Raw genomic sequence first — 17,134 nt, 5'->3', positions numbered from 1 at the left:
CATCTTATCAAGAACTTCCTTTTTATGATGACGACCACGGTCTATTTTAAGCATAATACTATTTTCTTTTTCTTCCATCCCGAAAAGAAATTAATAGCATCATAAACTGAAGCTACCATGCTTAAGACATATTTTACAATCAACAAATACGCCGAACGCGAATTACACTTTCAAAATATATGGTCCGATTTCTGTTTCCGCCCACCCTGTACATATAATTACACGAAATGCAATATTCCCTTCAGTTGTTCTTCTCCTCCTTGTGGCGATGAATAAGTAATTAAGATATCGAAACACTAGAATGGAAATAAATGTTCCTGCAGAAACATCTATACTATGCGTGCATGATATACCGGACTCAGGTGTATCGCTTGTCAGGTTAATAGCAGTTTTGTCTTCAAAACCGGTCTTCAATACAAAATGCACATGTTTGGTTAAAGAAAGCGTTACATTCACACATCTGGTAATGACCTTAAGAGTTTGGTTTGTTAATATTGTTGAAAGTATATATGATCAGTAAAGGACGTGTATACATGTGCATTAAAATATTACGCTGCATTGTATTTTGTTAGGGCCAGTTGTCAGTGGCTTGGTCAACAAATACGGAAGTCGACGAGTGGCAGCAAGTGGCGCAGTCATCGCAAGCAGTGGGCTCTTTCTCTCCTCATTTTCCCAAAACTTGGACGTCATGATCATCTTTTACAGCATGATTGCGGGTATCTACAAATTTCAATAGTAGATAATGACGACACTCGATAGAATATTTGAAAAGTACAACAAACTGTTAAATTTTATGCAGAATACAAATGTGGTATATACTATCAAATATGCTGTAGGGTTACACTTGGCCATTAATGGGGACAAAAATATGTCTACGAAGTAGGAAATGTTAAGTAAATGTAATTGTCTTTTTATCTAAAACAAAATACATATTTGTAGTAAACTGTATTTAAAGATTGGTTTTGTATTGAAGATCGCCGATCTATTTTGCTCTTATGCATCTTAAAAGTTAGAACACAATAATGAAGTATCGATCTGTAACAGTTTGTCACATATTGATAACTGGCATTTTTTTAAATGTTCTTTTACGACAATGCATGCCTTTGTTTGGTAACTTAGCAAAAATCATAGTATTACAGGTTCGTAATTGTTTGGTATGTTTCGTATGCAAAATACGAGTGAGTATATAATGGTCAATGGGCAGTTCCTGAGCACGCTTAATACGAAAACTTACAGACTTAAGAATGTAAGGTTCGTAATCGTTTGATCAATTTTATAGGTATTGGATTTAGTATGATGTACTTACCGTCAATCGTAATGATCGGTATATACTTCGAAAGACGACGTGCCTTGGCCATGGGACTGGCTGTTTGTGGAGCAGGAGTGGGCAACTTTGTATTTGCTCCTCTTGGCAAATTTCTTTTGGAAGAATACGGCTGGCGTGGAACAATGTGGGTTATTTCTGCTATCATGCTAAACTGTATTATTGCCTCCTCTACCTACAGACCACTGGGAACTGAGCAAAACATCAGACAACCTTATCAAACTAATAGTCGCCAATACGATAAAGAAGCTGAAAGGAATTCCGATATGTGCTTTCAACACGTATTGTCTTCAATCAAAGACATGTTTGACTTTTCGCTTTTTCAAAGTCCAACTATGCTGATTTATGCGACATCGTGTTTTGTCGCTATGCTTGGTATGTATATGTATCAGTACGAACAGACACGTTTTTTTAATCTTAAACTCCAGTATCTAATTGACCCCCTCCTCCCAATTTAAGTCAAAGCACTTTTATAACACAGATCGAGAGATGGATAAGGGGGTAAAAATGTAATGTTTATGAATACAAACCTACGGTTACTATGATTCCGTGTTAACTAGACAAAGATCATTAACAGCATGCAGTAACATATATGCACCTGATAATTATGACATGTAAAGAAAGAATGTCAATGTTTTAAAATAACTGTACTACTCTTTATAAAACTGTTCCTTATATAATTATTTACGATTTGTTGCAGGATTTTACATTCCGTTTAATTTTCTGCCTGTTTTCGCTAGCGATCTCAATATGTCTGCCAATCAGGGTACATTCCTGATTTCATTGATCGGTATATCTAACACTGTTACACGTGTTCTGGTTGGCTACGTGACGGACAAACCATGGGCTAACACTCTGATAATCATCAATTCTGCCCAGTTGATAGGTGGAGTATTTACTTGTTTTGTACCATTCTACACTAGTTTTGTTGCCCTTGCAATCTACGCAGTCTTGTTTGGAGCAGTTATTGGTAAGTTAAAATACGCGTGGAAGCCATAAATTGGTATACTGTCAAATGCAATTTCGGATTAAAATTTCTCACTTTATTTTTGATATTTGAAGTCTGATGACCAGAAAAAAATCATTCTTCTGTTTCCTGTAAAACATGTATCAATTATTTGCATCTAAATTGATTATGATTGTGAAAAATTGGAATGTATATAATGATTTCAATGGTTGAATAGTTAGTGTACAGAAGAAAAGAACAGCTGCATGATCCAGATGAAATCATATTACGGATATATGTCTGTATATATGTATCACCTTATGCCTAACAGCGGTGTTTGCCTGTCTGAGAAGCATACTTATTGCCGAGCTATTTGGGGTTCACAAACTCAGCAGTTCATATGGCATTCTGGGCCTAAGCATGGGATTATCTACATTTGTTGGGTCTCCCATTGCAGGTATGAATCATGATGAATGAAATCCAAAAGCCAGTAATATAATGTGTTGAGTATGTCGACGAAAACAAAGACAAATCCTTACGAAATGTGTCAGGCATTTGCACATGGTTCTTGATTTTTGTTTTGTCTCTTTCGTTCATAGTTGTTGTTTTTGGGGGGATTTTTTTTATTATTGATTGCATTGGCAACTATATTTAGAGTCTACAAGTGTCTTTACACTACACTGTATATTTTTTTCATTGTGTGTTAAAACATATATGCAGTCAAATTTTGTTATTTCGAATTTTGATAGCTCGAAATCCCTTCTTAACTCGAGATGAAAATTCAGTTCCAAAAGTGGAAATTACATATGAAATATACTAAGTAACCTTGAATACTCGGGATATATCGAAGTTTTATCATTGCCTAGCTGATACTGAAATAACGAGGTTCGGCTGATAGTAATGTGATATAATCTTCCACTGAAACATTACAATTGATCGGAAATATCAGTTTAAGAATATATCAACCTATCAGCTCACAAAATTGACACAATTGACAATATTTGATACATGCGATATATACTAGTACTGTAGTTTATTGAACTCGAGTGTCTATTACAGAGAGAGGTTAAGAGACATCGTAAAATTATTAATGATGAGGAAAAGATCCGGCGCCTTGCACTCTATGTCTATTCAAGTAATAGGTAGCTAGTATACTCACTAATGACCAAAACTGCCATCGAGAGGGCAATGTTTGCACAAAGTGCAATTTACATCACCAATATGCCGCAAATGAGAAATAATTAATTAAATCTGCAAGAAAGGGATATAGATATGGACTTTTTTCATTTGAATTGTGAAATGATGATGCTATACATTTTATCTTTTTACATAAACTTTTCATGTGTATAGAATGTGAAAAGAAATACTAAAGTTTAGGTTTATATTCAAGTAGGACATGACATATATCGAAGAAAAAAAAAGGAAAATTATATCCCATTTATCAAACAGTCATCCCTAAACATATTCATTACTGACGTTGGCTGCATTTCTTTACAGGAGCATTGTCTGACATGAGTGGAAATTATAGCCAAGCATTTTACTTTAGCGGTGTCTCTCTTGTACTGGGGGGTTTAATTTGCCTTCCACTCAGACGAATTTCAGAGTGGGAGAATAATAGAAGGATCGACATCAACTTATCTGATAAATATGGTGATGATCCAGAAGAGGACACAAAAACTGAAGATCTATTATCTACAAAAAGGAGGTCATCTGTAAACACCATACAGGAAGACTGATATTTACTGGTGAGTTTTCATCATACCCCGGAAGGGTTACAGTTTTATAGCGTTTTGTTGGTTTTTTGTTTTTTTGTTTCTTTTCTTTTTTTCTTTTTTTTTTTTTTTTCTTTTTTGTTTTTTTGTATCATATCGGCAGTCAAATAAAAATTCTTCAGACTTTCGATATTATGTACTATATAACTATTTTCATCAATGTCGCAAAAAAGAATGACAACAGTACCTGTTTGATTCATGTTCATACTGTACTTACTGTAAACACAGTAAAGTTATTTTTATGAAAAATTTACCATCTTATTTATCAAGTTTGTGTTTTCTTCAGTTGTGAAACTACTAAAAGAACAGTTTCAAGCTAGAAATATCGAGGACTTCCGAAAATTCGTTTATAATGGTGACAATTAAATGTCGTGAATCTTCAATGCAATCCCTTGAGGCTGTTTTAGACACTGTTGGTGGAATTTTAAGTCCACGAGTTATCGTAACATGCTTGTAACAGCTTAACACATTTGACTAGTGAAACGGTTCAGACTGTAAACATGCTACTTCATGTTCTTTTGAAATCAAATATTGAAAATTACGAAAATTAAGAAATTTATTGAACTGTTGTGGTGTCTTTTGCGCCTCATCAGTGTGAGTTTTTACTTCTGTTGGACCTATTTTGAGTTTTGTCTCTTCAAGACTTAAGGTCCTTAGCATCACTGACAAGTCCAAGAACGATGAAACAGTTTATGGTATAGTTAGATTCATTTTGGCTTTTTTGTATCAAGCTCTCAATTATTTTTGAAAGAAACTAAGATCTCGCGTTTCTTTTGTACAATTTTAATAAAAATGCAACAAAAACAAGACGTTATCATGGCATGCAGGAATATCTAAGTATCAAAACACATTTCTGCTCTTTACGAGTCACGCTTATACTGTAAAAGCTAGCGAATATGACAAATACAGATCTGTAGCGTCAACGTAAAATCCAGTTTGATTGACCGAAGATCTTATTTTGCAAGCCAATCGTCACACAGAATAAATAATAAAGATAGCAAAAATGTTTGATGGTATAAATATGGGTTTAATGTAAAAAAAAGATATATTGTTCGATATAGCGAGTAAAGTTATGTTGTGAAAATATATTTCTCTTTATATGCATTTGTAGGTCACATGAGGGGTATGTTGTCGTAGTCGATGGTGAATGTTATTCGTTGTCCGTCATCCATTGTTCTTGAAATTGAAGATTTCAGTGTGATACTGGAAAGTGGTGATGCAAAGTGGAGGATTAATAATCAAATAAATGCATAATTACAAGCTGGATGTTATAATGTATACAAACTTGATCTTCGATGTTCGTGGCAAGGTAATGTCCTTCCTGCATGCGCGAGTTTCAAACCTGGTATCATCGTTGACGTGATGGGAGTGAATTGTCGACATGACGTCATTCCATCCATCGTTGCAGTGACGTCATTCAACTGTTGTGAATATATAGGTATTGTAATATGTGATTATATTTTGTTTCCATATGCGCACTCCACTTCAGTATTCAATGTTGTGTTACATTAATCACTTCATCATAAAAATGGCGTCATGTTCATTGAACGCAAACCAATCCCAATTGATGTGTAATTCATATACAAATGTATACAAAACAAAATATTGTTTCTGGTTGAACAATATGATGTAATTCCATATCAAGAGAAGCTGTGACCAGCCGACAAGGTATTTAAAAATTCAACAGAAATTCCTACAGAATCCTAAGTACAATATAAAACATTTTCAACTAGAACTGTAAGCTGATGGATAAATAACACCCTTTTCGCGTCATTTGTATATACTTGTATGACTTATAGATACAATATGCTCAAAGAAAGATTTCATTTTTTTTTTTTTTTTTTTTTTTGTAAATATGAAGAAAACCTATTGCTTGCCCAAAAATGTGATTGCTACCTTCGCAGTTTTCTTTTCACAAATGCGATCTTTACAGTTTGAGAAACAATCATAATCACACATTCTGCCATACATTGTTGGGCTGCAATCTGATATGAACATTTAGATTAGATAAGTCCACGATGTGACATTGAAACATATCTCATCGAGTTGACCAGAGGAGGAATATTCAAATTTGAAGCGTAGGAAGACATTGTTTCGTTTCTGTTTCGACTTGTTTTACACAATATAATATTAATGGAATATGGTAGAATTAACTCAAATATAACGATGAAATGAGAATATGTTTGAAGTATCTCACCTGAATCGAATAAAAAGACGATGTTAATGTGGAACTATTTTTTGTTTATTCTTGTATTTGACAACCTTTCCCGCCAAACTGGAAACAGCGATTCAATTAATTGTCTGATTAATTTATCTGCCTTCAATGGCATCATATCTCTAAATATAATATATTTAACATGTTTATCATAATAATGTATTAAATAGAATATGCGCCAACATGTATCATGTACATACTGGTACTGACACAGTTGGGACATGGATTAAGATTTTGAATTATGATTTTCATTATTACCTAATTTTTCTGGTTTAAACTTTGTATTAAACATACCATATCCATGCTCTTTTGACTTACCGTCACCTGTATATATTTTGCTATTTCTTTTATAAGGAGACGTATTAATATAAGCTTTAGGCTTGTTTTCGAATCCTTACATTCATGTAATGTGTACAACTTTGCTGTTTACAAAATAAAATACTGTTTAAACCAATTAATTGTCTGGCTGTTCCGTCTATTCCTAAAGCGCCGACAAATGAATGCCGATTTAATTTATTGATAACATTGAATAAAAACACAAATTAAAATGTAAATATAAGGAAAAATGGATTTTTTTTGGGAGTTTTTTTTTTTATCGTTTACTGGTGTGTTAACTGCATTTTTGTTTACAGATATTTCATTCGTTTATTTCATCATGATGCGCTGACGTAAAAAATGCGGTTTACACACCAGTAAACGATGAATAACAGGAAGTATTCCTTAAATAAGCATTATGAGGACATGCCTTGTTTAATTACATTTTGACCAGTGAAATATCGAAAATTATTCATTCTATAAACGTGATATTTTAAAAGTGATATTCTATGAAAGTATATTTTTCATTAGTGAAAAATATTACCTTTTCTGATATTTCCCTTTGGTGAAAAAAATCAGAACACTGCTAAAAAACGACAATGGGAAAAATTAAGATTTCCATATAACTCACCGTCATGTTATATGACGTCATAATGCAAGATAGAATGCATAATTCACGATTTGGCGTACGTCCATTTGTGAGTCGTTGACAGGTGACTGCAATTAATTCTGGGAGAGATTGAGCTGCCTCGAAAAAACTTGCTATAAAATGTAAAAAACAGAATATCTAACAGTATCTTCAGTACATGTAATGCCAGATATCTTTCACTCGTGTGGCAAATATTTTGATATGACTGAAGACACTCTTAGATATCCTCTATGTATTTTTCCCAGGCAAAAACAAATGTTTATATGCCTCAATATATTTCGACCAAATCAAAAGACTTTGCATGTGTGTGAATCAGCAAGACCTGTAAGCGTACGGATGAAAGAATATCTATCCAGATCAACATCAGTCATCCACAAACACTGCAACAACACTGGACACAACATCAAAACCGACACAGTCAAAGTTATAGGCTCAGAGGAGCACTTCATTAAACACAAAATCAAGGGAGTTATTGAAATTAAACAGCGACGGCCATCTCTGATATTTTTGTAAGAATTAATAACAAAAAGAATCTAGGACAGATCCAAGAAAAAAAATGTCCGGTCTACAGATCATAAGATTTGAATGGTAATTAAAACCTTTCTGTATACCTTAACACTATGGTGTTTAGATGTGTGCAAAGTTGCATCAAATCCAACAATAGATTTTGAGAGTACTTTCATGTGGAATACATATTGTTATATATATCTACTCCATGTTTATGCTTAGTCCATTGTTATCACATAATTGTAAATCTATGATGGGAGAAGGCTCCAATAAGTTTTAATAATTAACTTGTGCCCAATCCCTTGTTCATTTTAAAAATAGAATATGTTTAAAATTATAAATAATAATTTAAAAAACTTCAACTACCGTTGAACTGTCTTCCAGTTCTTCTCAAGAAATAAAAACAACAGCCTTCAACTGTCCAAATCAAAGATGGCGGAGTATAGCGACCATTTTGTTCTCTGGATCAGATTCAAAATATTATTCGTGACCATGCAGGGACCAAGCTTAAGGAGAGCCCACATATGAAGTTTGAGAAAAATATCCCCAGTACTTCTAGAGAAATAGCAAGAATAGCAAGCTCCAACTGAGAAAAAGTATCCTGATTCTTCTCCAGATATACATGTAGCTGTAATTTTGACGCCCTTTACATTGTCGTACTGTCGGCGCCAATGCAACATCGCGACACGACCAATTTGAGACATTCTGATTAATGACCTAGTTTTATCATATAGCTTTTTCTTCCTCCTAAGTGTTTCAGTAAATCTAGGTCAAAAAGTTCATAAATCCCGAATGGAAGATGGAAAAATATCAACCGAAATATACACATTATGTAATTCATTTTTATTAATTAAGTCATGTTGCATAATTTTAAATAATACAAATATTTAGAGTTATATCGAAACCATCTATTATTTTTAAATTCAATTCACAAAGCGATCATAAAGGTTATGTGTAGACAAACATCAGAGACTGTAGCTTAGGGACAAAGCGAATGAACTGTAACACAGGAATTTCACGGTTGAAATATTTGTGGAGTGTAAAATGTCGATGGGGAGATCTTCAAGCCTTAAAAAGGGGGAAAAGGTCTAGGACAACGAAGTTGTATTCTACCGTCCAAGTAAGAGATGGTTTAACTACAAATGAAGATAAAATGATAACGAGCTGAATAAAGAAACGCGAAAGCTGAAAGAAATGAAGATGCTGATTTCTTATACAATTAATGATATATAGTCCTTAATTAATTGGACACTCTAAATAAGATGAAAAAGAAAATTATTGGTTTTTTCCACGTTCATAATTGATATTATTTATACATGTGGAAAAAAAAACTTCATCTTGACGTGTGCACAAAATATCGTTTGCCGTCAAGAAAGATACATATATACATGCAGTAACCGTACCAAGCATTTATACTTAAAAAGTATGTTTGGCCATCTTATTTGAGTTAGTTTTTTAAAATATATATTAAGAGCGTGTTCTGTATTGTAATGAGCTGAAGCTGAGAACATATTTGTAATCAATGTCATAATGCCATTTAAATGCATTCCTCTGCTATTAATTAATTTATAGTAGCATGCAACCTACTTCAATATGTATGTAGGAGTTATCTCCCGTGACCGGTACTGATGCATTGTGGTACAACACATGTGCTTCCTTTTTCATTCGCCATTTGCTAGCGAGGTAACGTGCCGAAGCGATCAAACTCGATTTGTAAAATAAAGTTGCGTTTTACCAGATTTGTATCTATTTCGTCGTTTATTACAGGTTATCAGCCACAAAATCAGCATGCAGAACGAAGCTGGAGAGTTCGTGGATATGTACATCCCAAGGAAATGGTAATTACAACAAGCATGTTTTACTGATCATCAATGACTGAAACAGGGGAAATCGAATGCATACACTAAATGTATTGCTTTGGGTCTCTGTTTATTGACAATTACTCGCTAGGCCTATATATATACATATAGGTAGGGCTAGATGCTTGGTTTTTAACTTTTAGTTTGTCCCAGATACATGCACGGTTGAAAAATGAAATATTCGTGATACATGTGAAGGTACTTGTGTGAATGAAACGAAAATAGACATGAAAAGTAGAAGACAAGTGGTGGATCTGTTGTGAATTAAGACACCAGTATTATTTTATTGGCTTTATGAATATTTAACTGAATACAGTCAATAAGCAGACATGCCTGTGATTTCTTGGTATATAATTGAATCATGATCAGGGATGTTCCATTCTGAACATTTTCCAATTATACCCTACTAGTAGCCATATTTTTTCACTACCCCTGAGAAAAAGTCTAATATCCCTATGCACCTTTGGAATTCATCATTAACCTTTTCCTCAACAGAATTAATGAGAAATCGTGTCGTTCATTGGAGAACTAAACAATTGATCAAATAATATTGTTAACAAACTCTGTTGGGTTTCTGTGTGAATATAAGTTCATAACTGATGCAAAATGAATTAACTGTGCAAGCAATTACTTTAGTGTGGACACAGCATTAAAAATTCAGAATACATAAAAAAAAAATCGCCTAAAAATGGTGATTTCGGACAGTGAAATTGATGAAAATTGGCAATAAACAAAAACTGTTCTCAACCTAATTTTGTACGAGATTCCAGATGATTATATTTACTGTATTGGATTTGAAGTTGTAACATTTTGTTACAGTATGTTTACTGTATTGTATTTGAAGTTGTAACATTTTGTTACAGTTCTGCCAGTAACCGAATCATTGCTGCTAAAGACCATGCATCTATCCAGCTGAACATTGCTGATGTAAGTGTTGAATGTAGTTTTAGACTTGAATGACACGCATATTTGTTTTTACTTTGATGACGGCCCACGCCATTTACTCGCATTTTTACTTCATTGATAAAATAGTAGTGACCGGCACACAGACAGCAAAATTGTTTTCGTAAACAAAATAGCAGCCAGTATTACATTACATAGCCAACACTTGTACTCAGCTTTCCAGTCAATTGTCTAGCCCGAGTTCCTTTGGCCCTGATACCATTTCTAGTGTAGGGGCAGAACGCACTACCAGGGATTTTCCACAACTTTTCAACTGGGTCCAGTAGGAATTTCTACGGGAGAAAATGTGACATTGGGAAAAACAAAAAAAAGTGAAATTCATACAAATTTCAGTTTTTCTACGATGAATATTGCCTTTATATTATTTTTTGTTCCATTTTTTTATCTATAGCTGTTTTTTATTTTTCAAAAGTACCTTTAAGTATAGGTCTTTATAGATAAAACTTACTTAACCCTTTGCCACATGTAAGCGCCTCTGGACGCCTTTACCCCTTGCCACATGTAAGCGCTTCTCGACGCCTCTGCATTATCTCCATGTAAGCGCTTCTCGACGCCTCTACGTTATCTCAATGTAAGCGCCTCTCGACGCCATGCCGGTTCGGTAAACTTAGACATGGAAAATCCCGTGATTGAAAGCGACACCTATCTGGAAATCCCTGATACTATTTTAAGAAGATATCAATGCATCGACCAATCAGATTTGTACACGTCATTCATACGAAATTTTTTGAATAAATTAACCTAGAAAGTGTGAGTCATGAGTGTAGAAAAGTGTGACAACAACGAGGCGTAATGGCGGCTGTGGCTACGATTTTGCGCGACATTTTTGACGACGATGATGATAATTTAGAGTTCGATGGCTTTGGACCTGAATACATTGAGTCAGATATTGATCTTAACGATGTTCTAAATGAAAATGAGGACGAACGGCGACTAGTTGTACCGCCGCCATTAGGTAATGTTGACCGAGATTTTTCGCCGATCACAGTAAATGATTTTGTTAGGGAAACGGGGCCAGTACTTCCAGAAACTTTTGATATTGATACTGCAAGTCCCATTGATTATTTCTACCTTTTCTTCAATGAGAATCAGTTTGCCACCATAGCTCGACACTAATAACTACGCTCGCTGGCATTTGAAAAACGAAGGTAGATTTGACCCAAAATGGTCGGATACACATTCCTTCGTCGCGACATCGGATATAAAATATTCCAGGCTTAAACCTGAACTGTTGAAATATTCTTGTGAAAACTTTGAAAATTCAGTTTGTTTCATTTGGGAGTTAATGTTGAATCATTTCATGTACAGGAATTCAATGAATTATAAATTACACTGTCAAAATATTTTGAAATTTGTCTGTTCTGTTTGTATACAGCTGATTTCGTGGTTATGTGTTGTTGGTTTTATAAAGAAAATAGCACAGAATTAAAATTTAAGAAATTCTGAACATAATTGTAACTTACTAAAAATGTCTAAAACAACTATTTCACTTTCAAAATTAGGTTTAGAAAAATTAATCAAAACAAAGCTTAGTTTCTCAAAAACTGCCATTGAGATGGTGTATGTATATTTCAGTCAGCGCAATAATGTTGCATTGCAACAATGTATCTTTGCACTATTGGCACAGAGTGCTGAAGTGTTATAACCTGCATGTGGCAAAGGGTTATCATTCAAATGTGACTTCCAATTGGAAATTTGTTAGTGGCAAATTGGGGATTTTCACACAATTTCTTAGGAGAATGGGTCCTTTAAATGGACGCTGTGTCTTTTGTAGGAAAATCCCTGACTACTATATGAAAACATCGAATTCTCCGACGCTGTTTGGTGTCGCTAAGATTTTGGTGCAAATACAATAAAATCGGGTGTGACATCACATCCAAATTGTGAATTTCATGACCCTGGGGTTTCAGGTTTGCTCCTGGGGAAGGGGTAAACTTAACTCTAGTTTTTTTAGGGAAATCACATTTTTTACTTGTAGTCTAATGTAGATTTGCAGGGATTTTCCTACAATTTTTCAACTGCGTCCAGGGTCCATTGAAATTTGAATTGGGAAATGTCTACACAGCAAAATGTGACATTGGGAAAAATGAAAAATTGGGAAATTCATACAAATGTCAGTTTTTCTTTGATAAATATTGCCTTTATATTATGTTTATTTCATTTTGTTTTTTATTTTCCAAAACTACCTTAATATAGGTCTTTATGCTTTCATGCTTAATCATTCAAAAGTGACTTCAAAATTGGGAATTTTTTCTGGCAAATTGGGAATTTTCACAAGATTTATTAAGGGAATGGGATCTTTTTAGGACCCTGTTTATATTTAAGGAAAATCCCTGATTGGTATTGGATTTCATTCTAACTTTGTTAACATTATCAGCATGGGATGACAGCTCGGTGGTATGCACATGTTGGCCCTGACTGATCCCAGATGGGCAGGGCCAAAAAGGGTTAATTAAATTAACTTAGATATTTCAAAACTCAGGTGACCGTTAAGGCCCATGGGCCTCTTGTATAATATACTACTTGTTTCCCTTCTTTATTTCAATCGCTATGAGTGGTCTTAGTACTTTGATTACTAGTTATGAACTTCTGATGATACATTTGAAATTTGAAAGGCAAAGGTTTTTCTTCCCTTTTAGATAAGGACTGCAATAGGTTAGTCGCAATCAGCTAGAGCACTAGTTACGTAACCTCAGGTGAAGATTTAAGGGGCATCTAAACAGCAAATCCAGTCAAAACATTGATATTTTACAGGCCTATAAATCCCTATTATGGTGCAATGTCACAGAAGTAACATGATGAACTTTTAGTATGTATCATGGCAAACCGTGGGACTTGCTGTTGACATGTAATTTGTTAAGCTGTTTGTAAATTTCAACAAAACGTAAGAAAAATGCATGTTTCAGGGGGACATAATTAACTCATTTGTATCCCATATATTACACAAACTTGCCATGTCGTTTTGCTCACAAGTGTCTAAAGCACAAAATAGAAGCATTGGTTTGACCAGCTTTGACGTTATTATATGTAAAAACGCTGTTTTTATTTTGACCTTGAATTGCAAATGGCGGTCCTGAATGATATCACACAAATATGGCCTATAAGGAGGTATTTAAAACATCAAAAATGCTCTTATTAGACAATATAAAGTATTCTTGAAGTGGCAAGAAGACTGCTTTTATGAAAAAATGTTCAACTGTTGAGTTTGGGGTAAAATATGCCTATTTCTGAAAAAGGCTGCAAACTCACCATTTTAACAAATTGACATTCAAATGTTCATGTTACTATGATGAGTTGTCTTAAAAGTACGATATAGGAGTTTTGTTATTAACTGAAATGCCTTCTTTAAGCCATATTTGTGTAATATTATTCTCAGCTGCCATTTGCATTTCAAGGTCAAAACAAAATAAGTGTTTATACGTACATACAGTAAAATCCAGTCAAACAAATGCTCCTACCCTGTGCTATAGACACTTGTGAACATAACAGCATGGCTGTTTTTCAGGTTTGATCATTTGCGTGACTAAGAATTATTCCATGCCCAATCTTACCACAAAGTTACTCTACAGAAGAAACTGGTAGCATCTATAGCATATTATTGGTGATTGTAAGAAGCTACATGTCCAAATAAACATTTTGGTATGTTACATGACATTTTTTGTGCAAATCTTAAGGTATTTCTTCGTGTTTGAAATTCAACACTATTCTGCTATATAGATGACCCTTAAGGAGCATGTTTCGACACTAACCACATCAGTTGTTTTTTCTCAGGGAGTTTAGAAACAAGTCGGTCTGCTGTCATGTTTTTCTACTTGGGCAAGACAAATTGCTCTGGATGTCATGTGACAGGCCTCTTATTTGTTCATTTAGGTAGTCACCAGCTACAGCAAGGACATGAAATGACACTGGCTGTTAAGGTGGCGATAAACCCATGCTTTTATATACAGACACAACAACAAACAGAAATCTATAATTAATTTAGTTCTTAGTTTGGATATTCACAGACCTGCCTTAAATTTTCCGTTAGATATTTTTATCCATCATCATGATATGATTGATAAAAAGCACTGGTTTTCAATACTATTCATAATGATTGGTCGGGATATGTCACGAATGTACCACCGCTTATAATTTACAAATTAAACATGTATTGATATTGTGGTTTTTAGGTTGATGAGAGCACTGGACGTATGACAGGTTCAAACACAACCTACGCCATCTGTGGCACGATCAGAAGGATGGTAAGTTGTTCCCTGGAAAAAGCACTCAGAACTTTTTTGGGCTGTTAGTGGGCCTCATTCCCAATTGAAATTGTTTCATATTTAAGCCAAATTCCCAAAATTTGCAGTTTACTCCTGAAAAAATCTTTCCCATTTCACAAATTTTCTTCCCAAAATGAGAAAAAAAAAGGCCCTTTCCTAAACCAGAGAGAAAAAGCCCTGGCGCCAGTAAATGAACTCTAGTTTCTGAAATGCAGGGATATACACAATTCAGCTCTGTTTTGGCTGTTACAATACAAAACAATATACATGTATATGTTTCTGTCTTGCACATGCTCCACTCGGATGTATTTTCATAATGATGTGAATTGAACAATGGTAATGTAAACTTTTAGCTCAATTTTTGAATTTGACTAGCCAGTGTGAAATAAATGGGTGTTTTAGCTACTCTCCATGCACATATATTGCTTTAACAGTGTTAAGCATCAGATGATAAGTATCTGATTGTTTCATGATGGTAGTTTGCTGGGCTAATATTAGAAAATAGCTTTGGGTCACTTACAATATATTACATAACAATGTATGGTATGTGTATATATATATACATAACTTGTAGTTAAATACTTCTAATACACATACCAGTCACTGTGAAAGGTGGGGAAGTTCCTATAGTAATTGATGTATGCATATTAATTTACACGGTATCATATTAAATTGATTTCATTTTAAATTGAACTAAGTATTGACTATTGTGTTGCTTGTGTAAACTCCTTTAGTACTTTATATAATTTGCCTTCAGAAAGGTGTAGAAATAAACGCTGATCTAATATGAAATCAAACAAAAATGTACTTGCTCCAGGCGTATAGCTTTAAGATTTTGCCGTTACAAATGAGGTAAATGGCATGGTCAGCTTGATGTGTTCAGGCATATCCTTGACAGGAAATACAAATATGATAAAGATGCTATGTTTCTGACAAAGTATACACTTCTCACAAAAACACTTAAGAAATATTCCTAATTTAAAAATGATTGTTTAAGACTGTCTTCACAATCGGTTTATTGCCAATATCTGGGATAACATTATACATTCACCTTACATTAATACATGCTCATTGAATGTTTTTTCCTTTACAGGGAGAGTCTGACGACTCACTCAACAGGTTGGCCAAGAGGGACAGCATTCTCGCTAAGTAAGTACATTCCAATCACATTCAGATTCTTCTATTTCCTTGTGTTACAATACACATTGGAGAGTAGACATCTTTCTACAGAAGATTACATCGCATGGTATGTCATTAAATAATAGCAGAATGCATTACAGTTACTTAAATGATGTCATTCATATTAAATGATAATCATAATCAACAAGAGAACAGAATTAATGATATGTTGATTCATATGGACTTCAAATATCTCAGATATGATTCTACAAATCAGATTTAAGGGTAGATTATTTTGAATACCTTTGCTTTATAATCCAAAAGTATTTTGAATATATATGATGTCTTCGTTATACGCTGTATTGATATAATGGTGTTTTTTTCTTTTATTACAGGAACTTCTGAGGGATTTGAGTTGTCTACATTTGACTTTTTTCCTGTAAAAACAACTGATTAAAGTCATGTAGGGAAAAGCTGTGTTGGTGTTGTGTATAATGAATATACATTTAAAGCTCTATTACATTAATGTATCACAGTTGCCACTAAAAAACACAACTGTATTTATTTTATAATAAGCCCATGCATCGAGAAAGCCCCTCCGCCATTCAAGTTAGCAGTTAACTAGAAATGCCTGTAAGTACATGTTATTCTATAGCCTATGCCATCTGGGTTTATTGCAAGATAATATGTTTACCAACAGTCAATAAGATCACTAGCGTTTAACAGTTATCAGTTTTCCTAGTCTGTTCCGATACCGTTACCAATTGCTAAAGATTGTTCAATTTATTGGTTGAAACTATTTCAATTTGAACTAATGAAGTGGTTTCGAAGACGCTTTTAAAGAATTTTTAAAGGGTCTTATTATCTACCTTAGAATGTATAATGGAACTCTAGTTCTATGAGGGCTTTCAATAAAATTGAGTTGATATTCCAGATGGCCATCATCAAAAAGTATTTTTAAACTTCCTCTCCAATTTTGCTGAAGCAGTTTGTTAAAAAAAAATGACATTGCTATTTTGAGCTCAAAATTTGCACCAAACCGATTTCATAGAGAATTTAGAAATGAGTGTTTGTCATTAATCAAAAAGCCCATTTTTAGCCCACCATCATCAGATGGTGGGCTGTTCAAATCGCCCTGCGTCCGTCGTCCGTCCCTCCGTCCGTAAACAACTTTTGTTATCGCTATTTCTCAGAAAGTACTGA

At 34.1% G+C, this 17,134-nt stretch overlaps 2 protein-coding genes across 2 annotated transcripts; both read left to right on the top strand.

Moving 5' to 3' along the window:
* Positions 1–1,212: 1,212 nt before the first annotated feature.
* LOC117326100 (monocarboxylate transporter 9-like) lies at positions 1,213–6,600 on the top strand. The gene is made up of 4 exons (XM_033882718.1): positions 1,213–2,294; positions 2,602–2,727; positions 3,768–4,015; positions 5,154–6,600. Exons 1-3 carry the CDS (start codon positions 2,075–2,077, stop codon positions 4,004–4,006), a joined length of 585 nt encoding a protein of 194 aa, XP_033738609.1. The 5' UTR covers positions 1,213–2,074; the 3' UTR covers positions 4,007–4,015; positions 5,154–6,600.
* Positions 6,601–9,352: 2,752 nt separating this feature from the next.
* On the top strand, positions 9,353–16,404 carry LOC117326103 (40S ribosomal protein S21-like). The gene is made up of 6 exons (XM_033882720.1): positions 9,353–9,411; positions 9,496–9,566; positions 10,451–10,514; positions 14,720–14,791; positions 15,906–15,961; positions 16,327–16,404. The coding sequence occupies exons 1-6, from the start codon at positions 9,376–9,378 to the stop codon at positions 16,334–16,336; spliced, it is 309 nt and encodes a 102-aa protein (XP_033738611.1). The 5' UTR covers positions 9,353–9,375; the 3' UTR covers positions 16,337–16,404.
* Positions 16,405–17,134: the final 730 nt, after the last annotated feature.

Source organism: Pecten maximus, chromosome 4, assembly GCF_902652985.1.
Source record: "Pecten maximus chromosome 4, xPecMax1.1, whole genome shotgun sequence".
NCBI classification, from domain to species: domain Eukaryota; kingdom Metazoa; phylum Mollusca; class Bivalvia; order Pectinida; family Pectinidae; genus Pecten; species Pecten maximus.
This window is presented reverse-complemented; position numbering and strand designations above follow the sequence as displayed.

Coding starts and splice junctions, on each gene's coding strand:
- LOC117326100 (XM_033882718.1), top strand. CDS start 2,075: ATGTCTGCCAATCAGGGTACATTCCTGATTTCATTGATCGGTATATCT. Junction 2,295..2,601: donor CTTGTTTGGAGCAGTTATTG/GTAAGTTAAAAT, acceptor TATGCCTAACAG/CGGTGTTTGCCTGTCTGAGA. Junction 2,728..3,767: donor TGTTGGGTCTCCCATTGCAG/GTATGAATCATG, acceptor ATTTCTTTACAG/GAGCATTGTCTGACATGAGT.
- LOC117326103 (XM_033882720.1), top strand. CDS start 9,376: ATGTGCTTCCTTTTTCATTCGCCATTTGCTAGCGAG. Junction 9,412..9,495: donor ATTCGCCATTTGCTAGCGAG/GTAACGTGCCGA, acceptor CGTTTATTACAG/GTTATCAGCCACAAAATCAG. Junction 10,515..14,719: donor TCCAGCTGAACATTGCTGAT/GTAAGTGTTGAA, acceptor TGTGGTTTTTAG/GTTGATGAGAGCACTGGACG.